At 45.6% G+C, this 25,273-nt stretch overlaps 1 protein-coding gene across 1 annotated transcript in view; it reads right to left on the bottom strand.

Annotated features, from left to right (window-relative positions):
• EHBP1 (EH domain binding protein 1) overlaps positions 1–25,273 on the bottom strand; it is a 273,205-nt gene that overhangs the window by 46,716 nt on the left and 201,216 nt on the right. The window contains exons 14-16 of the mRNA XM_054383732.1: positions 14,234–14,378; positions 4,724–4,840; positions 1,379–1,503 (exon numbers count right to left, since the gene is read on the bottom strand). Coding sequence (XP_054239707.1) covers positions 1,379–1,503; positions 4,724–4,840; positions 14,234–14,378 — 387 coding nt within the window. The remainder of the gene's footprint in view (positions 1–1,378; positions 1,504–4,723; positions 4,841–14,233; positions 14,379–25,273) is intronic.

Below are 25,273 nucleotides of genomic sequence, written 5' to 3'. Positions count from 1 at the left end.
AATTAAGCTCTAAATAAATAAATAAATAAATGCAAGTATTACTCATCCCCCCTGGATGACTTTTCAGCTGCACTTATTCGGGTGGTTATGATTCTGGTTAAATAAAAGATGGTTTCCTGTTATTAGCACAATAACCATCTGACAGCCTAAACCAGAGTCTTTACCAAAATAAACAAACATGACTAATTTTTCCTTTCTTTTTTTTTTCTTTTTTTTTTTTCCCCTAGGCCTGGCAACATGCTAAAATATCACTGTGATTAGCCAGCAAATCCCATTTTAAGAAACCTTTTTATGACTAGGGACTTCTGCCACTTTACAAATGTATTCCTCTAAGCCCACTAATTCAGTTAGCCTTTTCAATCCATTGTATTATTCTTGGGCCAGCTTCATTTTGCATTAAATCCACTGCAGAAAGCTAAATTGAACGCAAAAATCAGACTTGATCCAGGCTTCCTTTTGTTCAAAGATAGAGACCGAAAGTCCTCTGCTGCTGCCACACACTTTCATCACCAATTTATAGGAACCGACAGTGTAAGGCAAAAGCAATGAAAGTCATTGTTTTGGGACTTCAAAGCAGCTCTGTATCTGGGGAAGGAAATCCTTTCAGTCAGCAGTGCTTTCCCTCTGGACTGCAGGTGGGTGAAAAGTTATACCCAACTGGAAGTGCCCCAGAGCCATACGGATATTAGTGACATACAGGGACTATTTACCACCCCCCAGAAAAAAGAAAAAAAAAAGATGAAAAAAAACCAGTAAGAGGACAAGGGACCTAATGAAGACCGTTTCAAAAATAGTAAGAACAGAAGTGGGTCTAATTAAGAAAATGAAATGGCAAATGGCTTTATTAATGTGAACATGAAGAGCAGGCACAACGACTGTGGGTACTGGGCACTTGGGTCTGCTTCTCCTCAGAAGGACTCAAGTACCCAAGTATCTATCAGTTTAAAGTGCATCATGGCTCCATTCTAATGGAGAAAAACCAGAGGGTCAGGCTTGGGAGGGAAGCAAATCCCTGAGAGTCCGATCCTGCTCCCCTCAAGGTTAGGGAGAGTCTGAGTGGTGATGGCACCAGCAGCGGGATGGAGCCTGTGCTGCGTTTCTGACTGAAGTGTCAACCTGAGCAGGCAGAACTGAGAGAGGCTGCTGCTCCCTCTCAGTGTTAACGCCCATGACAAGCATCAAAATCACAAAAAAACACCCAAGGAGAACCTTTTGATTAATCAACAGGAAAAGCCACAGCTACACAACGGCACCGCCATGAAGCTTTTCTGCCTCTCTTCCTGGGAAGGATTTGAAGACATCATTTTCCTCCTCACAAAGTACAAACCCGAACCCCGAGCACACAGGTACTGAAACAAAAGCATTAATCAGAACTTACCTTAACATCTTGCTCTGCGCTATCAGTTACAGCTTTCTGAGCAGCGCTGGAGAGTGAATTTGCCACCTGTGGCTGAGCTTCTAGGAGCTTCTTCAGCTTCAAATCCACCAACTTACTGTTTTGTTCTGCTAAATATGCAAATACCACATAGAACAGTGAGATGCATTTCAATGCAGAGTCCTTACAACAATGTAGCAATTTAGAAGGTAGATTTCATTACATTTGTCACCTTTTCAAACTAGAAAAAGTTAAAAGTAAAAACTAGTAAAAAAGCAAAATTACTTTTTCTTTTTTTCTTTTTTTTTTCAGCTTGGATTGGCACGGCTTTGAGTGATGTACACAAATAATGCCTAAGTTCTCTCTCTCTCAAAAAAAAATCTGTCTAGCACTCATCTGAACAAGTAAATGTGCTCGAGGACAGCAGATGGAAAAGCAGAAAGCAGGCTATGTTTACCCTAAGTTCCTCTCAGCCTGTGCATACCTATGCTGTAGTGTAAAAACACACTTAAAGAGCCATTAATTTTAAGATGACATCTAACAATTTATCACATATTCTAAGTACTGATAACCCCTCCAGTTTATGAACTACTACTTTGTCCTAAGGCTCTTTGGCACAGCTTCCCAACGTGAAAATTTCAGTCTCAAAAGAGACAGCTTTCTAGTGATATTTCACTGTGATTTATAGGGCATGGGGAAGAGCTGTAAAATGCTTCCTAACTGCATCAAAGGGGCCCGAGTCTTGCTGAAACCCCAACATTTTCTCCAGTGGTTTTAGCAACTTGGATTAGAGCCCAAAGAAAGAAGAAGCTGAGAATGTTACCTCTGCGTAATGCTCATTCTGTCCGTGAACGCTTACTGTATGAGTTTGTAACACACCTGACACACACACAGTTACCTACATGTACACACACAGCAATGAGTAAGGTGTTAGTAACAAGCCACAGCTCTGCAGGCTAAGCCTGGGTGGGAAAAGTGGAGTAAGGCTGGTGCAAAAGCCCCCAGATATACTCCACGAGCGACCGTGGCATCCCCTGCTTGTGTTGTACACCTACAGCTGGGCTTTGGGTCAAGGCAAAGAGAAGAGCAGCTGCTCTGTTCTTCTCTAGGCGCAGCCTGAGGTTTGCACTGCAGACTGCTAGCTTGGAGCTAGTGTGGGCAGGGGAGCCATGAGTGGTTTGCTGCACAGCTCCCCCCAAGTTCTGGAGTGCTCCAATTCCTACCAGGCAAAGCGTTTTTGGCACACTGGCAATCCGAGGCTGCCTGCCTCCAGCAGCGGCGGGCTGGGCCAGGCTCTGACGAGGGATGGTTTCCCTTTCCTCTGGCACACCCAGGCAGGGTGCCCTTAATTGAGGCTCACATGTAAGTACATGCTCATCTCCGTGGGTTTATACACAAACACCATGTAATAGGTGTGATATAAGAAGTTCACATTCTATCAGGTACACTCACGGCAGCCTTGTGGCAGCAGGACCCACAGATGCAGACAGATGTGACATTGAAAACCAATGACTGGCAGGAGAAATGAAACCCAAACAAAACAAAAGATTTCTCCTCTGGAGAGAGATGGGAGGGACAAAGGCTCAGCAGGGGACTAATTAATGAAGGTGGTCAATAACAATTCCAAACGTGAAATCTGGGATCGTTTGAAAACAGCCTCTGTGATTTTGCATCTAGGTGCTCCCAGCCTTCACCAGACCTTGGCAGGACCCCACCAATATCTGGGGATGCCTGTTTCCATCTGTGTATTAGCCTGCTTTCTGTGTTTCTGCCCATCCTCTTCCTTTGTACCTCTGGCTACTGTGCAGACCAAACTGCAAAATGATGCCCCAGGCTTTTTCCAGAATGCTGATGACCCCTGGGTCCCTTCCAACCTGCCATTCCGCGTGCGAGTGTCATGGTGCAGGGGAAGCATTGGGAAGAGGGTCTGTATGCCTGGGAAGGCATCTCTCAAGGAAAAAGGCCCTCTCCAGAAATAAATGTTGGCAATCCTCTGGGGCTACATGACAGGAATACTCCTCTCCTGATTTTTCTGTTTCTCCTAAAATGAACCAGTATTTATTGAAAAATTACTCGGCAGGATTCTGCTTGAAATCAGCTTAATTCAAGTGCTGGAAACACTTAAATGTGTTTTCTTCTGTGTTTGGAAATCCTCAAATGAAAAAAACAATAAAGGACATGACTCCAATCTTTTGCATTCAAAACAAGCCTAGAAAGAGAAGTGCTGTATACACACTGTGGGTGTTTTAACTTACAAGGAGCAAACAAGACATGAAGTGTTTGGATTTAATGTGTTAAGTTAATGTATTGTGGGCTACACACTTGGGTGCAGCTGGCAGGGGCAGAACCAAGTCAGAGGATGCTGTAAGAAGTCCTCTCCTGCTGCCTGTTCCTCTCCCTCCTACCCCATGCTGTCCTGAGCTTGCAGAACTCTGGGCTTGAGCTAACTTGCAGAGAAGCAGAAACGCCCTGGCAGAGAAGCACTCCACACACTACAAAGAAGCCCTCGGCACTCCCCAGGGCTGCTGGTAACAGGCAGATTTGTGCAGAGAACCAACTCCTTCAGCAATCCTCTGCCAGCAGAGGAGCCCCTACTGCTGGGAATGACCTTCAGATCCATGAAGATCCAGTGCCTTGGTAAACAGGCATCTCCCTTGCAAGACCCTGCCATCCGTGTGTCAACTGGGGAGCAACCTGAGCTCCTGTGTTGTCTGATGGCAGTTTCTGAAAGGGGAAATGCCACTGCTAGGGTTTATTATTGCTTGAGCAGCAGCTGCTGGGAGTATACAAGCATCCCTAGGAGAACAGGAATGCTTCTAGAATGTGCTGTTAAAAAAAATGTCATTTGAACTTTGGTGAATAAGACTAATTCTGTCAAAATTCATACACCCCACAAGGATGGAGCAATGAGATATAAACACATGAAGTGGTGCTCAGGAAGCAGCTGGAGGGGTACCAAGCCTCCATGGGAACACAGGGACATGTTTGCTCCTCTTGCCTGAGCAGGTGAGCGCGGGTGTCAGCACAGAGAGCGGCAGTGAGGTTGCTCACTCCTCGCTTTGCTGGGACAGCCCAGGCAGGGTGACTTCACGTGGCCCTGGGGTCCCTGTTCCTCATCAGACAGCAAGACACATTGCAGTCTGCCATTGCTGGCAAGAATGGTTTTGTTGCTGATCTTAAACATCAAGCAAACAGGAGGGCAAAAGAACAAGCATTAGGGTTTAGGAGACCTGGAAAGGCACAAAGGAATGAAGCTGTGACAGAGAGAAGCAACACATCAGTCAGTACTTCCACGAGGACAGAGGGTTAGTCATGCAAAATACACAAAATAGCCATTATTTAAATTACCCATGGAATCAAGGTCATTTTCTAGGTTAGTAAGCTCATCTCCACCTCCAGCAACAGAGCATTCAGGAGCCTCCTCGTTAGTATCTATCTCAATATTATCATCCTCCTCATCCTCATCTGTAGGAACACACAGCATTAAGGTTAGTATTTCCTTAGGTACATGCACCACATCCCTGACCCTCTCCCCCACCCCCCCCAAAAAAAAAAGCAAATATAATGAATGCTTTAGAGAACAAGCTGTGTTATGATCAAAATGCAAATCATTAAATAAGTCTGGAAGGAGATTTCACTCCGTCCACTCATGGATTTATCTTTAAACTGATGCAATTCAACAGACACACAGGGGGCTCTGCTGGAAACTCCTGCTACAATAGAGGCTGGCCTCAGCAGTGGCTGCTCTCTGCCTCAATCTCTGGCTGACTCTGAAAAGCAGACGTGCTTTTCCTTCCAACTCGACTCAAAACAATTCCCCCCAGGCTCCCTCTTCTCTGTGCCGCAGGATGGGTGCAGGCTGGGATGGGTATGGCCAGCAGAAAGGACCTGGAAGCTCTTGAGAAGGGCAGCATCTCTGGGGTACTGAGTTGGGTAAGACTTGCTGCTCCTTGTTTTGCACAACACAGCACAGCCCAAGCGACCCCTGCACCTCACTTAGGTGTCAGCCTCCCCCAGCACTCCTGGCACAAGGAGGCAAACCACCACCTCGGTGCTCAGCAAGTGCTGACCTGGGCTGTAGCAAGAGCATGATGACAGAAGGCTGCCTTGCTGCACCCCTTGGAGCCAGCACCGTTTGTCAGCTCCACATATTGCAAATCAAATAATAATTGTAATTACACTTGGGATTTTTTTTTTAATTTTTTTTTTATGGGATCCATCTACCCAGTTTCTCAGAGCAGCTTATGAGTATCACTTGTAAATGAGCCCCATAATGTTTTTTATGAAGCAGGAGATTATTATAATTACAATTATGAGGGACCTAAATTATGGCACAGAAAGAGCAAGTAACCTGAGCAAGATCAAATAGCAGGCGTGGAATGGTGCAGCAGATGCCAGAGGAAAAAAACAAAACAAAAAACAAAAAGCCTGACTCACATTTTCAATACAGATATATAATGAAATTAAAAGGCCATAAAAGCCAGATTAGTACTTTCAAAGGATGCATTTGTGTTGTATTTACTCACTTTAAGTCTCATATCAAATGCTATCTATGCTTGTCCAGACTTATACAAACATTGGTTGTGCCTGTGGCTGCATGTGTGTGGAAATGGCAAAGATAAACAGAAGTGGAGTGTGTGTAAAAGTGACAAAAAAGAGAAGTGGAGTGTGTGTAGAAATGTCAAAAAAGAGAAGTAGAGCATGTGTAAAAGTGGCAAAAAAGAGAATTGGAGTGTGTGTAGAAATGGCAAAAAAGATAAGTGGAGTGTGTGTAAAAGTGACAAAAAAGAGAAGTGTAGTGTGTGTAATGGAAAAGAGAAGTGGAGTGTGTGTAGAAATGGAAAAGAGAAGTGGAGCCTGTCTGGAGAAAGCAGATGTAGATAACAACTAAGGGAACTCTGAACCACTTGGCAGCAGCAGAAAATGTGAATTGCAATTACAGAATCCTGGCAAATTCTAACACTGCAGAAACAAAAGAGGTCCTTTGACAAGAGCCTGCAGTGCCAGGATGAGCAGCAATGGCTTTGAGCTGGGAGAGGGGAGACTGAGTCTGGAGATGAGGAAGAAATTGTTGAGAGTGAGGGTGGGGAGACACTGGCACAGGTTGCCCAGGGAGGCTGTGGCTGCCCCCTCCCTTGGGGTGTTCAAGCCCAGGCAGGATGAGACCTTGAGCAAGCTGGGCTGGTGGGAGGTGTCCCTGCCCATGGCAGGGGGTTGGAACTGGATCATCTTTAAGGTCCCTTCCAAAGCAAACCACTCTATGAATCCTCAGATTAGATGATTTGATTTTCTTTAATTTAATAGAGCAGGATGAGATCAGAGGCAGTGTCTTTGCCAGCACCACTGTGGGCAACACAAGAGCTGGGAGTGTTGAAGACACCAGCTCCTAAAGTCAGGTAATGATCTGACCTAGGGTTTCCATTTCAAGTTGGCACACTGTGACTGTGTGCCAGGACAGGACACTTACACTTGATTAAAAAATAATAATTAAAAGAGAGAAAAAAACCCCAAATCAATGAAAAGCAGCCATTTGAAGTCACTTCAGAAATGTTCAAGTCTCCTTCAGAAGCTAGGGAAGCTTCAGTGTAAACTCCTTGAGTTTGGTGGTGTGTGTGTTTATTTTTTTTCTTTCCAGGCCAATGTTCTTGCAGTGTATGAAGAAGGGAAGTGTGTGTAGGGAGCATGTTACAACAAGGCTCTGCAATTAGAAATGATAAAAGGAACAAGGTGAGGGAGAGATAACAGGATATCCGTCAGGAAAAGAACAAATTGCTAGCATGGAAAACTTCAAGCACTTGGGAGTGGGTCCAGAGGAGGGCCAGGGGGCTGGAGCAGCTCTGCTAGGAGGACAGGCTGAGGGAGCTGGGGATGTGTATCCTGGAGAAGAGAAGGCTCCAGGGAGACCTCATAGCGGCCTGCCAGCACCTGAAGGGGGCTACAAGAAGGCTGCAGAGAGACTGTTTGACAGGACCAGGGGCAATGGCTTCAAACTAGAGCAGAGCAGATTGAGATTGGATGTGAGGAAGAAGTTCTGCAGCAGGAGGCTGCTGCAACACTGCAACAGGTTGCCCATGGAGGTGGTCAAGGCCCTGTGCCTGGAGATATTCAAGGTGAGGCTGGACAGGGCTCTGGGCAGCCTGATCTTCACAGAAAGAGTGATCTGCCATTGGAATGTGCTGCCCAGGGAAGTGGTGGAGTCACCGTCCCTGGCGGTGTTCAAAAAAAGGATTGGACCTGGCACTTGGGGCCAGGGTTTAGTTAGTGATGAGATGCTGGGTGATAAGTTGGACTTGATGATCTCTGAGGTCTTTTCCAACCTGGCTGATTCTATGATTCTATTCCATGATTATATGATCTGGTTGCTGACTGCAGAGCAGAAGTGCTGATTGTTAGACTACACACACCCAGTGTTAGTATCATGGAAACACAGAATTGATTGGGTTGGAAAAGGCCTCTGAGATCATCCAGTCCAGTCATCAACCCACCTCCACCATGGCCACTAAACCATGGCACCAGGTGCCATGACCACAGGTTTCTTGAACACCTCCAGGTATGGGGACTCCACCATCTCCCTGGGAAGGATGTCCCTGATGACTGCAGAGAGGGTTGGACTGGATGACCTTTGGAGGTCCCTTCCAACCCAGACCATTCTGTGATTCTGTGATTCGAGAGTTAGGAGAGCACTGAAGAGCTGATTCCTTGAAGAGGATGTAAATGTGGAGCCTAGAAAGAGAGCAAAACTTTGCTAGGGCATGAAGAAATGAACAAAATTAAAGACACAGTGTTCAGGCAACAACTAAACAGCACTGATCACAGAATCATTGGAAAAGAACTCTAAGGACATCAAGTCCATGGCCTACTATCTACAGTGTTTGGATGCAGATAGTGAAAGAAGAATCTCTTGGAAGCAAATGGAAATACCAGAATATGACTGGAAAACACAAATCCAGAGGCATTTTATAGCATTCATGTCTTACTGTGAATGGAGTTACCTCCAGTTGGTGGCCACTCACCAGTGGTGCTCCCCAGGGCCCAGTGCTGGGGCCAGTTCTCTTTCATGTCTGTATTCATGATCTGTTTGAGGGGATCCAGGCACTCTCAGTCAGCTTGCAGATGGCACTGAGCTGGGAGGCAGTGTGGAGCTGCTGGAGGGCAGGAAGGCTCTGCAGAGGGACCTGCACAGGCTGCAGCCATGGGATGAGGCCAATGGGAGGAGATCCAACAAGGCCAAGGGCTGGGTCCTGCTCTTGGGCTGCAACAGCCCCAGGAAGGCTGCAGGCTTGGGGCAGAGGGGCTGGAAAGTGCCCAGCAGAGAAAGGCCTGGGGGTGTTGGTGGGCAGCTGGCTGGAGATGAGCCAGAAGGTGCCCAGGTGGGCAAGGAGGCCACCAGCAGCCTGGCCTGGAGCAGCAATGGTGTGGGCAGCAGGAGCAGGGCAGGGATTGTCCTCCTGCACTCAGCACTGGGGAGGCCACAGCTGGAGTGCTGGGGGCAGCTTTGGGAGCCTGACTGCAAGGAGGACATTGAGGGGTTGGAGAGGGTGCAGAGAAGGGCAAGGAAGGTGGGGAAGGGTCTGGAGAAGAGGGCTGGGGAGGAGCAGCTGAGGGAGCTGGGGGTGTTTGGTGTGGAGAAGAGGAAGATGAGGGGAGACCTCATTGCTCCCTACAGCTCCCTGAGAGGAGGCTGGAGCCAGGTGGGGGCTGGCCTCTGCTCCTAGAAAGAAGTGATGGGTTGACAGGAAATCGCCTCAAGTTGCCCCAGGGGAGGTTGGAGATGAGAAGAAACTTCTTCCCTGAAATGGTTCTGAAAGCCTGGCAGAGGCTGCCTGGGGAGGTGGTTGAATGCCCATCCCTGGAGGTGTTTCAGAGAGACAGAGCTGTGGTGCTGAGGGCCATGGCTCAGCCTCAGCCTTGGCAGAGTTAGAAGCTGGTTGAAGTGGAGGATCTGATAGGGCTTTTGCAACCCAAATGACTTTGAGATTCTCTAACTGTATTCAGGTTAAGCTTAGGCTCAATTTTTGGTTCAAGTGACAATCTTTTGACTGGGTTTAAGTTTGTCCACATATGAAGGAGCAGCAGCAGGCTGCATCCATTTCTCAGTGAAATTAAAGTGAACCACTTCCATAGACTGCATTGATGGGGGCTGGATCACACTGCTGGCAAATGCAAGCTGTTGCTGGAGCTGTATGAGCAGTTCTTGCTCTGCAGGGAAGATGCCTCCAGGATTTTCTGGGAAATCCTTCAAGCTTGTGGATATTCAGATGTTTCATTGGTCCACTCTCAGGTACTGGGGTCACTTTAAGGCTACAGCCTATGACAGGAGCATCTGGGCAGGGCTAAAGGAAGGGCAGGCAGGGAATGGGAGAGAGGCAGAGTTGAAATACTGGTTGAGTGTACAAGAAATCAGCTGTCAGGACAGGAAAACACAGCATGATTTGCCAGCAGATACACAGACTGCCTCCAAAAAAGTAGGGAATGGAGGGCTGGAGACTGCTTTGTGAGTCAGAGCCCAGGCAGGGGGAGGAAGCCTGAACCCCTGTGCCTCCAAAGGCAAAGCTGTACCCTTTGAGCATCCAAGGGTCTTGCAAAGCTGGCTGGCTCTCTGAGAAAGTTTTTTACCTGCAGGACTACTTTCCAGCTTTTGTCATCAATTCCAACATTTCTGAAACCTTTGGGTTTTGTCCTACAACACCTTTGGATCTGCTTCTCCTGCGTTTTTCCCTCCTTGCTCCTTTGCTATCTCTTTTCTGCGCTGCTTTTGTGCTCAGTCTTCTCCCCTCCTGTTTTTGCCTATTTTGGGTACTTTTTTTCACCAAAGCTCCTTTCACACAATGCTTTTGCTACCCCCTGTCCCTTCCATTGCTCCCTCTATTCCATGTCTGCTCATAGAATAGGTTGGAAGGCACCTCAGAGATCATCTATTCCAACCTCTCCCAACACATCTCAACCAGCCCAGGTTGCTCAAGACCTCATCCAACTTGGCCTTGAACATCTCCAGGGAGGAGGCATTCACAGCCTCTCTGGATAATCCATTCTAGAGTCTTGCCGCCCTCATAGTGAAGAATTTCTTCCTGGGATCCAATCTAAACCTATTTTCCTTCAATTTCAATCCATTTCCCCTTGTCCTATGGGTAGACACTTGTCAAAAGTCCCTCTGCAGCCTTCCTGCAGGATCCCTTCAGCTATTGCAAGGCAGCTCTAAGGTCCCCCTGCAGCCTTCTCCTCTGCAGGCTGCACACCCCCAGCTCTCTCAGCCTGGCCTCATAGCAGAGCTGCTCCAGCCCTTGGAGCATCTTTGTGGCCTCCTCTGGACTTGTTCCAGGAGATCTATGTCCCTCTTATGGTGGGAACACCAGCACTGGATGCAGTATTCGAGATGGGGTTTCACAAGAGCAGAATAAAGGTGGAGAATCACCTCTCTTGATCTGCTGGCCACACTCCTGTCAATTCCTTTGCTCTATCACTGCTGGTTAAAAGGAGGGTATTTGTATTACTATCTTGGTCCTGTCCCCAGACCCATCTCAAGGCATCTACTTACCAGCCTGAAGCCAGTAGGATATGTAACAAACTGGAAGCTGCCACCCCAAACCCTCTGGCAGTTGTCAGGAAGCAGCATTTTCTGCCTCACACACCAAATAACCTCTGAAAAAGGCTGGATTTTTTGTAGCAAAGGATGCTGCTCATCCAGGAAAGTTTCAGCTTGCCACAGGCCACAATGAAATAAAACCTTTCAACAGAGAGCGTGGCGCCCATGCCAGGGTAGGGGAACTCTTCAGGAGCACAGCAAAACACCCAGCAAGATCCCATTTTCACCTCCAACACTGACCTCTGAGTTAGAGAATGGTTGGACTGGATGATCTTGAAGGGCATTTCCAATCCAAACAATTCTGTGATCCTATAATCTGAACAAAGGGCAGGAAGAGCAATGGCAAAATAGAGAGGCAAACAGGACCAGGGAAGGCCACAGCCCAGAAAGCAATTTAGCAATACTACAAGTGAGTCACTGCAACTACTACCCAGCTGAGCACCCAGGATGCACTCAGAAGGTGTATGTTGCTTGGAGGGGAGCAAGAGGAGGAGCAGCTGTGTACAAGCACAATTAAAGAGTGGGGAGGAAGTAATTAACCTAGGATGGGGAGTCATAAATTGTGAAGAGGGATGGAGAACACCATCACCTACTTAACACACAAGAAATGTGCCATTTGGCTCAGCTCCACCAAGGACGTGAGTTCCAAAAGAGAGTGATGTTGGCCAGCTTGCTTTACTGGGCAAAGAGAAGAACACTGAAGACCTGAGCCAAAGGGACACTACGACCAACTGCTTTTCTTATTGGTGTCATATGGAATACCAGTGTCCAGGTTAAGGTGCAATAAAACCATATTTAAATCCAGATACAGGCTCACAGAATGTTAGGGGTTGGAAGGGACCTCTGGAGATCTTCCAGTCCAAGCCCCCTGCTAGAGCAGCACCATAGAATCCAGCACAGGGCACACAGGAACACATCCAGACAGGGCTGCAAAGGCTCCAGAGAAGGAGACTCCACAACCTCTCTGGGCAGCCTGCTCCAGGCCTCTGGGACCCTCCCAGGGAAGAAGTTCCTCCTCCTCCTGCACTATTCCTGTGCTGGAGTTTCCATCCATTGCTCCTTGTCCTATCCCAGGGTGCAACTGAGCAGAGCCTGTCCCCTCCCTCTTGACCCCCAGCCCTCAGATATTTATAAACATTTATTAAATCCCCTCTCAGCCTTCTCCTCTCCACACTAAACACCCCCAGGGCTCTCAGCCTCTCCTCCCCAGGCAGTGCTCCAGGCCCTTCAGCATCCTTGCAGCCCTCCCTTGGACTCTCTCCAGCAGATCCCTGTCCCTCCTGACCTGGGGAGCCCAGAGCTGGATGCAATATTCCAGGTGAGGTCTCAGCAGGGCAGAGGAGAGGGGGAGGAGAACCTCCCTGGCTCTGCTGGACAAAAACCCTGCTGCTGTTGACTCTACAGGCATTCTGAACATAAAGCTGGATTTTCCTGACACCTGTGCTTACAGCTAGGTGTTAGTTTGGGAAATACAATTTCCCCTTAAAGGATGTAGAAGGCAGTAAAAGGACAAGGAGCAGGTACTGTGCCATCTGCTCAGCACCCATGTGAGGCTGAGTGATGCCACACGACTCCAGCTGGTAGCACTGGGAAGCTGGTTGAAATTTGATGACATTTCAAAGTCAGTTTAATGACAATATTACAACTCAAAACCTGTAAATGCCAAGTAGTATGTCAAAAAAATGCCAGTTCAAATCCAAAGGTTGTTGCCCTCACCTCCCATGGGCTGCCTTTAAAACTCTTTTCCCAACAGAGTGAACACAAACAGTTTCTTCAAGCATTCCTAACGTCGTTTTCCCCCAGATTATGCCCAGGCTCCACCTAAAAATATTGCCATGGGTTGAGTTGAATCTGCTGATGAATACTGAAGAGATTTTAACCAACAACATTCTTTAGAGTGAGGGTGGGGAGATGCTGGCACAGGTTGCCAAGGGAGGCTGTGGATGCCCCCTCCCTGGAGGTGTTCAAGGCTGGGTCGGATGAGGCCTGGAGCAAGCTGGGCTAATATATGAGGCTCACTACTATTTTTCATGACATTTACAACATGATTACCTTAATTACTTTAGTTTCTAGCTAGCTCCTTTAAAGCCACCCTTTTGCTGAGCTAGGCCAGGCTGGATGAGGCCTTGAGCAACCTGGGCCAGTGGGAGGTGTCCCTGCTGAAGGCAGTGGGGTTGGATCTGAATGATTTTCGAGATGGCTTCCAACCCAAACCATTCTATGAATGATAAAAGTCTCAGAACCTCAGATCTGTAAAGAATGGGACAAAATGTGCAGGCCACATCCTTGTTTTTTGTTCACAGGCGTGCTTGGCTTCTAATGGTTGGAAACTGGGCAACAAGGAGCTGCAACAAGGTTAAGTGCCAGGTCCTGCCCTTGGGCCACAACAACCCCAAGCAATGCTGCAGGCTTGGGGCATGGCAGAAAGCTGGAAAGCTGCTGGCAGAAAGGGACCTGGGGGTGCTGATGGCCAAGCAGCTGAAGAGGAGCCAGCAGTGTGCCCAGGTGGCCAAGGGAGCCAAAGGCATCCTGGCTGGCATCAGCAATGCTGTGTGCAGCAGGAGCAGGGAGGGGATTGTCCTCTTGGACTCAGCTCTGGGGAGGCCACAGCTCCAGTGTTGGGTCCAGCTTTGGGCTCCTCAAGAGAGATGTGGAGGTGCTGGAGCCAGGGCAGAGGAGGGCAAGGAAGCTGGGAAGGGCCTGGAGAAGAAATCTGATGGAGAGAGACTGAAGGAGCTGGGGATGGGTAGTGTGAAAGAGAGGAGGCTGAGGGGAGACCTCCTGGCTCCCTCCAGCTGCCTGAAAGGAGGTTGTGGAGAGGTTGGTGCTGGTCTCTTCTCCCAGCTGATTAGTGACAGAACAAGAGGGAACAGCCTCAGGCTGCAGCAGGGCAGGGGCAGACTGCACAGGAGGAAGAATTGTTCCCAGCAAGAGTGGTCAGGCACTGGGATGAGCTGCACAGGGAGGTGGTGGAGTCCCCAAGCCTGGAGGTGTTTCAAGGTGGTTTGGATGTGGTGCTTGGGGCTATGGTTTAGGGATGACCCTTTTCGAGCAGGATCCAGTGGTTGGACTTGGTGATCCTGAGGGACTTTTCCAACCTGAATGTTCCTGTGATTGTGTGACTGACTTAGGAAGCATCTCCAGGGCCAGGCCTTTCTGATGCGTGCACCTGACGAGCAACCGCCCTTTGAAGCATGAATAAAAGCGATACACCCTGAGAGGTCTCTGTTTTCCAGGCTGCCATAGGGAATCAGATAGAAGGTTCCTCAGCTCACCTCCAGATGCCTTTGACCTTTCTTTCAACTTTTCTGCAGCCGTCTCCCCGTAGCTAGGAAGTTCTGACATCTTCACTCCAGATCGAGCTTCTGCTATTAGCTGACGAGCTCTCTCTCTCAGCTGCCGACGCCGCTCTTCATCTTGCTGCTAAGATATATTGAACAGTTGCCAAGTCAGTAATTGACAGAAATGCAATTTCATTTCAATCTGATCATCATGATAGTAACTGGTTTACAGCATGGTGCTTGGCCCACATTATAAATAGGATGCTCGATATCAGTTGGGTGTCACAGCACAATTTTTAAAGACATCCGTGGATCAGATGATTTGATTTATTTTTTTTTTTTTTAAAGCATCCCCCAAATGATGAAGGCATTGGAGAGCTCATTGTGTGCAACGGACAGCATTTAGAAATTACCTCCTGTGAAAACACCTTCCTGAAAATTCTCAGGTGTTTTTTGTCTCAAACGAAAAAAAAGTTTGACTGTGGCTATTAAAAAAAAAAAAAAAAAGGCTTGACTGAACTTAATTCTTTGAGTAATATTCTCTCACAGAACTGAGAGGGGAAGCCAGATGCTGCTCTCAGTTTCTCCAACCACCAAATTGTCTTCAAAGTGTAAAGTGACATCAAATCTGAGGTGTGGAAATGGATCCTTTGGTTTCTTTTATTTATTAATTTATCTAAACTTAAAAAAAAAAAAGAACCCACAAACTAATGAAAATCAATGAAAGAACAATAGGTGCCAGAGCAGGAAAGACTTTGCATCACTTACAAGCATCCTGCTAATGGGAAGGGGGGCTTTGCTCAGTAATTAGAGAGATCATACTGGAACCATCCCAGATAGTCCTGGTCCACCAAACCTCCAGGCAACCTGATCTAGTTGAGGATGTCTCTGCAGCTGCAGAGGGGATTGGACTGGATGCCCTTTGGAGCTCCTTTCCAACCCAGGCCATTCTGTGATTCTATGAACTATCTTAAAATAAAATTTTACACAACTTCTGCAATGAATTTCTTGGCATTCATCACAATTAACATAAGAAATAAGCAAAATCCCACGGCTGAGCAATCTTGTAAAAGCCTAGCCCACTAGACTTAAAAACAATCAACACAGAGATGCTCTCAAAGGGGGTCTAGAAAAGAATCCTTTACATCACAAAGGAAATAATTTCAGTTTTCATCTTAAAAATAGGATTTTCTTTGAAGGTAGGATTGTTTTCCCCCCTCCCCTCAGGACCAGATGCTTTTAAGCATACCAAAAGCCAGCGCTGGGCTTTAAGTCAGCATTAGGTTTGTATTATTGCCATAATGACCAGGATAAACCCCAAGTAAAGGCAGCTGACCTGAACTAAGTGGAATATAACCAAATGCCTCATTTTGGAGAGTGGTCCTGGCAGCCTTCCCACCTAGCCAGGAAACTGAGCATCCCACACCTGCAGATGCTGGGGAGAGCTGCTGCTAAGTGCCATTTAGTTTAAGCAATCATTAATAAAACAAGCAGCAAAATACTAATTAGGTACATTTCAGCCATTTCCATGCAAATTGTTTGTTTGTAGCTATTTACTCAGCATTGTTCTTGGCACAATGGAAAAAATGCAAATGACTGCATCACAATGCAGCCCTAATGGGACTGGCTGTTTATAACCATTAACCCAGAGGTGTGCTGTAATTCAATCCTCTAGCAGCAAGATTTAGCCTCATTAACAGCTTGCATGGGCAGGTTACAACTCATAAAACCCTACAGTAAACAAAGTATATGGACACAGCAGAATATCTCGCCTCTGAGTGACAGAGCCCTGATTCCCCTATCAGATTGCCTTGATTTGCTTTTCTCCTAATGTCCCTTCCCCTGGAAAGCCAATTGCGCCTGGGACTCTGCACGGCAGCAGGATGGCCCACGGGGCTTTGTTTGCTTTCTCACCCTTTAACTTCCCAGGAGGCACAGAGCAACAGTTCTATCTCCAACTCGTTTGGTAAAGCACACATTAGAAAAGCAACTGGAAAGCTTCCTCCCCCTGCTCCTTATGCACTAGAAGAGATCAATTTAATTTAATTTCTAGCCAGCCAACTGACACAGCGCCCGATTTTATTTTGACCCGTGGTAACGTTAATTACATTGAATCTTACACGAAATAAAACTGCTAAAATCTCCACTGCCTGCAATCCCTGGCCTGGAAGAACTCGTGGGGTTGATTTGACTTTGAAGAAGGAGTGTTCAGCATTTACCTTAAGATTCCCACGTGGCTTAACACCAAACAATTTAACAACCCACCTCGTTTGAAATACCGGGGGTGGGGGGAGGGGGGGAAGTTGGGACAAAGGTGCCCTAAACTGAGAACGTCTTCCCCCTCTCTGCTTTGCTCCTCTCCTCTCAAAAGAGAACTTGGATCCGGAATTATTAGCATAGTCATTAATATCCTGGGGATCTCCAAGCAAACACAGAGTATTGTGGCTGGTGTTGGTGCTGAGGAAGCCAACCCTCACCAGCGTGTACGAGCCGAGCCCAGCCAGCCCGGTCCTTGCTGAAATTCAACGCAGGTATTTGAACCCTTGGCTACTGAGCTTGGCAGAGGAGAGGATGATGGAAGGAGCCACGGATCTGAGAGCAGAAAAAAAAAAGTAGGGAGATGAAGCTTTGAGGTACACAGAAATTACTAAACTCTCTGGATTTTGGGAAGATCTTAGGAGAGGTACAGAGGTGGATACTAAAAAAAAAAAAAAAAAAAAAAAGGAGAGATGCAAAGCTCTGCCCTGGGAAAGGAGCAGGCAAACACACAGCGAGCACTCGGTTTTATTTTTTTTTTCCTGTACAGGTGAAGAGGAAAAAAAACCCAACAAATCCCAAGCAATTCTATAAAATCTTTCACCCTCTGACAGGAATCTGACACGGCAAAGAGATGTTAGAAGTTTGCTCTGCTCTTTCCCCCCAGTTCCTCTGCTGCGGTCAGAAGCTCTGCCACGCGGCCAGCCAAACTTCACCATTTAAGGGCAAACTCCTCAAGAATAAGTAATGTAATTCCTTGTTTCCCTCCTAGGGAAAAAAAAATGTATTGGTATGCAATTTTTATATTTCACACTTCACCGCCATCTCGGCAAGCTTTCTTCCACTGCTTCAATGGTGCTACTTTTAATTTTATCCTCCTTAGTCCTAGTAATTAAAGTGATCAGCAGTGGCATCCCAACGGCTTTGACACAGCTACAACCCCCTCGCAGACTCCGGCTTTTGAGGGAAAAGGGAAGGAAAGGAGGAAAAAAAAAAAAAAAAAAAAAAAAAAGAGCCGGGAGTTTCATTTCACTGGAACAAGAAAATCAAGCCTCTCCAATCCTCAACTTTAGCCAATTGTTCTTTCAGCAGCCTTTGGATCTTAAGAAACACATAAAAATGGCTGCCATTAGGGGGTCCTTTTTGTACTCGCCGCAGACGGCAATGACTGACGTCGCTTTGGCCCAAAACGATGCTGCGGAGGTGGGAAGGTGGATTCGAATGGGAAGCGCTGGTTAGGGCAGCTTCAGGAGATCATTACCCGGCCGAGGGTGTCCCTCAGTGGTGGCAGAAGCCGAGAGCTGACCAAGGAGGGGGAAAAAAACCCAACCAAACCGACCCACCAACCATCCCCATAAAACCTGTCACTAAAAATTCTGCAGCCTTCTTCTGTTCTCCAAAAAAAAAAAAAAACCCTCCCGTTGCAAGGGAGGGGGAAAAAAAACCAACCAAACTGACCCACCAACCATCCCCATAAAACCTGTCACTAAAAATTCTGTAATCTTCTTGTGTTCTCCAAAAAAAATCTCCCCTTGCAAGGGAGGGGGAAAAAAACCCAACCAAACCAACCCACCAACCATCCCCATAAAACCTGTCACTAAAAATTCTGTAATCTGTCACCCTGTGGCAGAATTTTGGGAGAATCCAATCTGAGTTTGCACCAGAAGTCTGATAACATACTATCCTCTCCCTGGAACACACAATAAAATAAAATAAAATAAAATAAAATAAAATAAAATAAAATAAAATAACCCCAACCATAATCCCCTCTGAGCTGCATTTATTTGATGTTTCGAAAGAAAATACTTTAGTGTGTCCATAGGATGGGGGGGGGGCGGGGGGGGGGGGGGGGAGAAAAACAAGATAAATGAATGGAACTCCCCAGCATACAAAATGAAACCAGAATTGTACCTATGAGGGGGAGAGCTTCCTGTGGCTGTACGTTTCAAAATTGTCTGTGGTCTGCCCCGAGTGCACAGTGCATCTAAGAGAATAGAACTTGATTGCCACCTCTTTCATCATTAGACAGGAAGAACGGCTCTGTTATTAGCCATTCAGAAAGAAAAAGACTTCTGTGCTTGTCCAGAGGCAAGGATTACCAAAATGTACCTATTCAGTTAGAAGACAGAATTAAAAAACAAACAAAAAAAACCCACAAAAAACCCCAAGAAAAACCAACAACAAAAAACCAAACCAGAAAAAGAGAAAGAAAGAAAGAAAAAAATAAATTAAAAACTAAAGTGACAACGAGATTTAAAGGGTTTGGGGCAGGCTGGGTTTTAGTGCGACCTTGATTGGCTCTTGTCTGAGTAAATAGGATTTGGGGTGAAACATTAAAACTGTTCAGCAGATCTTTTCAAACTGTTTCAAACTTTTCTTATGTTGGTTTCTAATGTAAGCAGACATGCTTGTAAATGGCCACACCTGCTCATTTCTCTGGGGATGGCCTGATCTCTGCCTTTGCTAAACAAAGAAAGGACTGCAATGGGAAAAAAAAAAAGAAAACAAACCCAAACCCAAACCAGCCTTTCTTGTTGCAAAACAGAGTGGAAAGTCAAAATCTTTCTCAACTTTGTCCCATCTGGTCAGATTAAATCTTTGATCACCCTGGGGACCACATTTATGCTTGGTCCCTACCACTGTTTCAGAACAGCTCAAAATACACAGGTAGCAGCAAAAGATGAATTGCTAAGCAAAAACCCCTCAATGCCCCCACACAAAAAGTGCATTGGATCTGGGTTTCTCTGGCTGGTCAGACTGTGGGTCTGCAAAGAAAGACATAAACATCTGAATGATTTGCTGCCTGGGGTCTACATCAGCTGCCTTGCTACCAGTAAAGTGTGTGGAGCTTTATGCTAAAGAAGCAGCTAGGGATGGACTAACGAGACATGACACAACGAAAACAGAATATCCCCAAGGCTACAGGTGAAGAATCATGAAAAGAGAGTATCTCAAAGTCTAAAAGTGGAACAACCAAGAAAAGAGAACATTCCCAAGTCTAAAAGTGGAAGAATAATGAAAACAGATTATTCCCAAGTCTAGAGGTGGAAGAATAATGAAAACAGAATATCCCCAAGTCTAAAAGTGGAAGAATGACAAAAGCAGAATATCCCCAAATCTGGAGGTGGAAGAATTATGAAAACAGAGTGTCCCAAAGTCTAAAAGTGGAACAATCAAGAAAAGAGAATATTCCAAAATCCAAAAGTGGAATAATAATGAAAATATAATATCCCCAAGTCTAAAGGTAGAAGAATGACAAAAGCAGAATATCCCCAAGTCTAGAGGTGGAAGAACTATGAAAACAGAGTGTCCCAAAGTCTAAAAGTAGAACAATCAAGAAAAGAGAATATTCCCAAGCCTAAAAGTGGAAGAATAATGAAAACAGAATATCCCCAAGCCTAAAAGTGGAAGAATAACAAACAGGGCTTTATCCAAGCTGTCCCCTTTAAGGTAAAAAAACGCCTCCCAAATTCACATTAAAACAGGAGCGGGGGGTTGTAAAATGGCAAACATCTCCCTGCACCTAGGAGGTGCTTTTAAAGAAATGTTAACCAGCAATTTTAAATTTTTATTTAGTTATTTAACTTTTCAGATCAGCTCTGTTGTGCTGGAAAAGCTCTGTTTCACTTGGTACAGTGTTTCTGGTGTGAAGGATGCTGGCTGTAGAGAAACGATCCTTTGGCAATTCAATCCAGTTGAGAAACTGAGAAACTTTTAGTTTGGTGAATGAAAAAAATATATATATTTGAGGAAAAAAAAAAAAAGAAGAAAGAATGGCTGACTAAGTATCACCTTGTGCTACATCCAAGGCCTCTTGCTGGTTGTCTGGCTGCTCTTTTGTAGGCAAAAAGGAGCTGAACGCTCTCTGGCTCCTTAGATCTGGCCCAACAAATGCACTGCCAGTCATGCACATGGATCCAGCTTAAAACCCAGTGTGAGCCTAAAAGAAGCTAGTCAAACTGGCACCTACTCATGCAGAAGGAGATAGATTTGTCATGACAGGCTGATTATTCAATGTAAAGAAACAGTTTAGCTTTTCTAATCTGGTACAAATACATCTTTCTCAGAGAAAAAAGTAAAAGGTCTAACAGTTCAAGTATTTAAAGTAAAGAAACCAACAGGGAAAAAAAATAAATGGTAATGTCAAAGTGAACCAGAGAGGTATTTGTGCTGGAGCATTCTGCACAACAGCCCTGCAGTTCTATTCAGATAAATAAGATTTAACCCTTTTAACCCCTTAGGAGCTGCACATCTAGGCGAGGATCGAGGCGAGCGTTTCTCTTTTGCAGAGGACAGGCTGAAATACCTCGTTCCGGACTCTCCTTTTGCCTCCCTTCGGGCTTGCCTCTGCTCCCAGAAAACCACAAAAAAAAAGCTCATCCAGACAGTCTACAGCATAAGCAGCCACAAAGCCCACCGCTAAGTTCTTCCCTGGAATTTTCTCTGCTTAGGCAAGTTTGTGCTCTCCCTCATTCATCCGGGAAGTATAATTAAGGACAGCAATCACCTAAGGCGCCGGGATCCAGCAGCTTGTCAGCCTGTCACCAGGACTGTCAATGCCACCGGGGAATACTCTGGAACATCCAGACGGGGTACAGCGTCCCACCTGAGATCCAGAAAGTCTAAAGGTGGCATTTTCCACGCTTGTCCCTAGCCAAGTTACAGAGAGAAGTTAAGGAAACTGCTGGCTCATTGTAGGAGTCAACATTCGCCGAGCTCCACTTAAGGGATTTTCTCTTGTGTAAACTTGACTTCATCATTCAAAAGGGAGGGGGGGGGAAAAAAAGGCGGCAGTGGCGTTATGAAACAAAGGCTTTTGGCAAGTGGCTGGGATGCATAAACTGGAGAGCAGCATCTTTCTGACCGCCATCCTGGGAAGCTTCCTCCTGGGGCGGGGGCAACCCTGCGCCGAGGGAGAAGGGGGAGGAGGGGGAGGAGGAGGAGGAAGAGGAGGAGGAGGTGGAGGAGGAGGAGGAGAACGTGCCCTCCTGAGGAATGCTCCCGGGTCACTCCCAGCCCAACAAAGCGGAGCGGGCTGCAGGGCGCCTCTGAAACTGGGGGTTCTTCCACCTTCCCTTCCCTGTCTCTTAATTTCCAGGGGAGGGTGGTGGGATCCCAGCCCGCCGGCTCCTGGTGGGAAGGGGAAGTGCAAAGTCCCTGAGTCCTGTTTTGCTGGGGTTGGCGGTGGCTTGGCTGGGTTTTTTAATTTTGTTTTGCTTCGTTTTGTTTTGTTTCTTCCTCTCTGACAATGTCCTGCAAACTGCTGACAGCTTTTTTTTAATGGAAAATACCAATCGCCTGGGATCTATACCTAGCCTTTCGCCAATAATGAGAAAACTTCACCTTCTGTCCCCAGCAATTCTTAGGAAATCTTTTGCTGTTATTCCTACAAATCCAATTACAGATTGTTGAGTAGCTAGTGGAGTAAGCTTATTGAGGAGTGTCACATCACTAAGTCGTGCGTATGTGTTTCAGTTTGTAATGTGGTCTGAGCCGCTGTAGAGGTGTCAACTTAAAATGCAAGTAAGTAGCAGAACAGGGCTAATCCCAGCCACTACTCCCCTGCAGCCAAATTGTAGCGCAATGAATGACAGTGGAAATGCAAAGATGCCACTGTGCTTATCACACACAGCCAGATGGTGGACCTGGATCAATGCACACATGCCACGATCAATGCATTTGATAAAGAATTAAGAAGAAAACTGTACATGTTATCAAAGAACTTGTACATGGCATAATTATGATTCTGCATGTGCTTACTGATGATATTGGAGACTCAGAGGCAGGTGATAATGAAACTGATAGGAAGAAATAGCTTAAAGGCTACAGCATATGGCCTCGGCACTAAGAAATCTTGTCAAATAGTTCAGAAAGCTTTTTTTTAACTGTTATTACAGGCTGCTCATCGTGCAAGCTGGTGGCAACGTTTTAATTTTTTTCTTTTTTTTTTTCTCCCCTTTTTCCCCCTCTAAATCTGAAATGTCAAAAAGTTACAAAAGCTTCCTACTTTTCAGCATGGCTCAGAAAATAATTAAGATGCTATTGTGTTTTAAACACAGCCAAAAAAAAAAAAAAAACCATCAAACAACCCACAAACCCCCAACCCTACAGGTGCAGCGAACCTCCACACATTTTGGGCATCTTTTAATAGATCTGATTTCACCTTCCCTGAATAAATGCATTTAGACTTTTAAGGGGGGATGTCGTGGCAATTGCAGGGCTGTCTCTGAGCAGCGATTTGCATTCGGAGCCTCACTCCTGCAGACACAGCTCCCGATGTAATTCTTCCTCAAACGCAGAGCTGCTGCCTCTTGCTCCCTGGCAGCTACCTCACAGCCACCTCCCCGGATGGGAAAGAAGGTAATTAAACATTGGTGGAAAATGAAGGCTAAAGGAAGAAATAAAATTCTTATTTCAAAGCAGAATCGTTTTCTAATGTATAAAAAGGTACCTAAAAATACAAATTCTCATGCTCCAGTTGATAGATGAGCTGTCTAATCAACGCCTGGACGTAACTTAAGTGCTCTCATTAGGGTGAAGACCTGCAGGCTAAATAAGACTAAATCCCTTAAAAATTGCTTCTGCAATAGAAAATTCCCCCTCACCATTTCCCTGTGCTTAAATCATATCAATTAAAAAGAGAGAAAGAGAGAGAGAGGGAGAAAGAGAGGGAGAAAGAGAGGAAGAAAGAGAGGAAGAAAGAGAGGGAGGGAAGTAGGGAGGCAGAGAGGCATTTTCTCATGACTTTGTGTCAACTGACACTCAAAAACTATCTCCTGAATCCAATTTAAAACATCGCAGCAAAAGTTCATTAGCAATCAAAGGAGGGGAAAAAAAAAAAAAAAGAAATAAACCATGCTGTGTTTAGTTTCTCTTTCACTTTAAACCTGGACCTTTAATCAGTGCTAAGGCTTCTAATTTAGTGTTTTGGTGTTTTGGTTGTTTTGTTTTTTTTTTTTTGTCAACACCCAGGACCGTGGTTTGAACATGAAATTCTAACCCTTACCAAAGCCAGCCTCCAGAAGCCGTGAAGCGCCTGTTTCATTTGCAGGGGGACACCCCCCTCAGCCCTCCCTTCCCTCCCCCCCCAACCCCCAGAATTTCAATTTGTCCTGACAAACCATTGGGTATTAAATTCTAAAGGCATGCAGAGTGCATAAAGAACTGATGGCTTGATTAGCTCTTGTGGTGCAATTGAAGGAGCTGTCTCTCTCCCCGCTTCTCCATTTTGAGAAACACTTTGATCTCCGTTCAAGTCAATTCATGAACATCAACTGACAAGACTGCATGAAACACCCCAATGGTTAGGCTCAAACTCCTAGCAAACTATTTGGTTTCATTAAGGCTTCAGGAGAAGTGACCAGTGACAGTCCTTTCACTGGGGAAGCCAACGGGCAAGTGACTATTTCAACTTTAATGCGGACAATGGTGCTGCTGCAGGCCACTACACCTCCAGCCAGCCACAGCAGGATGAATGCCTCTACCTACTATTTTGTGACATGTCAACTCCTGGTTGCAGCTGCAGCCTCATTAATGCATCGGCCCAGATTTGTTTGCAAGGACTAAAGAGATGATTTGCAGTGTTTCTGGTGGGTGTCTTCAAAGGGGAAGGTGAACCAGCAGGTGCTAAAGGAAAGCCAGGGACCCATGAACGGCTGCGGTTTCAAATGCAGTTTTCCAAACATTAAATGCACAGATTTGCCAAAGATTCAGGGCACTGATCTACCAAACATTAAATGCACTGATTTGCCAAAGATTTAGGGCACTGATATATCAAACATTAAATGCACTGATTTGCCAAAGATTCAGGGCACTGATCTACCAAACATTAAATGCACTGATTTGCCAAAGATTCAGTACGTTGCTGTACCAAACATTAAATGCACTTATTTGCCAAAGATTTAGGGCACTGATGTATCAAACATTAAATGCACTGATTTGCCAAAGATTCAGGGCACTGATCTACCAAACATTAAATGCACAGATTTGCCAAAGATTCAGTACGTTGCTGTACCAAACATTAAATGCACTTATTTGCCAAAGATTTAGGGCACTGATGTATCAAACATTAAATGCACTCATTTAGTACTTGTGAAATGCACTGATTTACCAACTCTTAAATGCACTGATTTATTAAATATTAAGTGCACTGATTTAACCAAACATTAACCAAACATTACCAACTCTTAAATGCACTAAGTTGCTAAATAGGAAGTGCACTGATTTACCCACTCTTAAATGCACTAATTTATTACATATTTAGTGCACTGGTTTACCAGCTATTACATGCACAAATTTATTACACATTCAGTGCACTGATTTACCAACTATTAAATGCACTAATTTATTACATATTTAGTGCACTGATTTACCAGCTATTAAATACACTAATTTATTACTTATTCAGTGCACTGATTTACCAACTATTAAATGCACAAATCTATTACATATTTAGTGCACTGATTTACCCACTCTTAAATGCAGTAATTTATTACATATTCAGTGCACTGATTTACCAACTCTTAAATGCACAAATGTATTACATATTCAGTGCACTGATTTGCCAAACACTAAATGCACCGATCAATTAAATATTAAGTTCACTGATTTACCCAATATCAAGTGCATTAATTTACCAAATATGCAATGCACCAATTTCCCACAATAACCACACAGTTAAGTGCACTGATTTACTAAACCTTTGCAGGAAAAGCAGCAGAAATGTGATCTGTTTGGGCTGGGGAAAAGACAAGACCTGGAGTCATGTCCCCCCCATCC

This window comes from Indicator indicator, chromosome 9, assembly GCF_027791375.1.
Source record: "Indicator indicator isolate 239-I01 chromosome 9, UM_Iind_1.1, whole genome shotgun sequence".
NCBI lineage: Eukaryota > Metazoa > Chordata > Aves > Piciformes > Indicatoridae > Indicator > Indicator indicator.
This window is presented reverse-complemented; position numbering and strand designations above follow the sequence as displayed.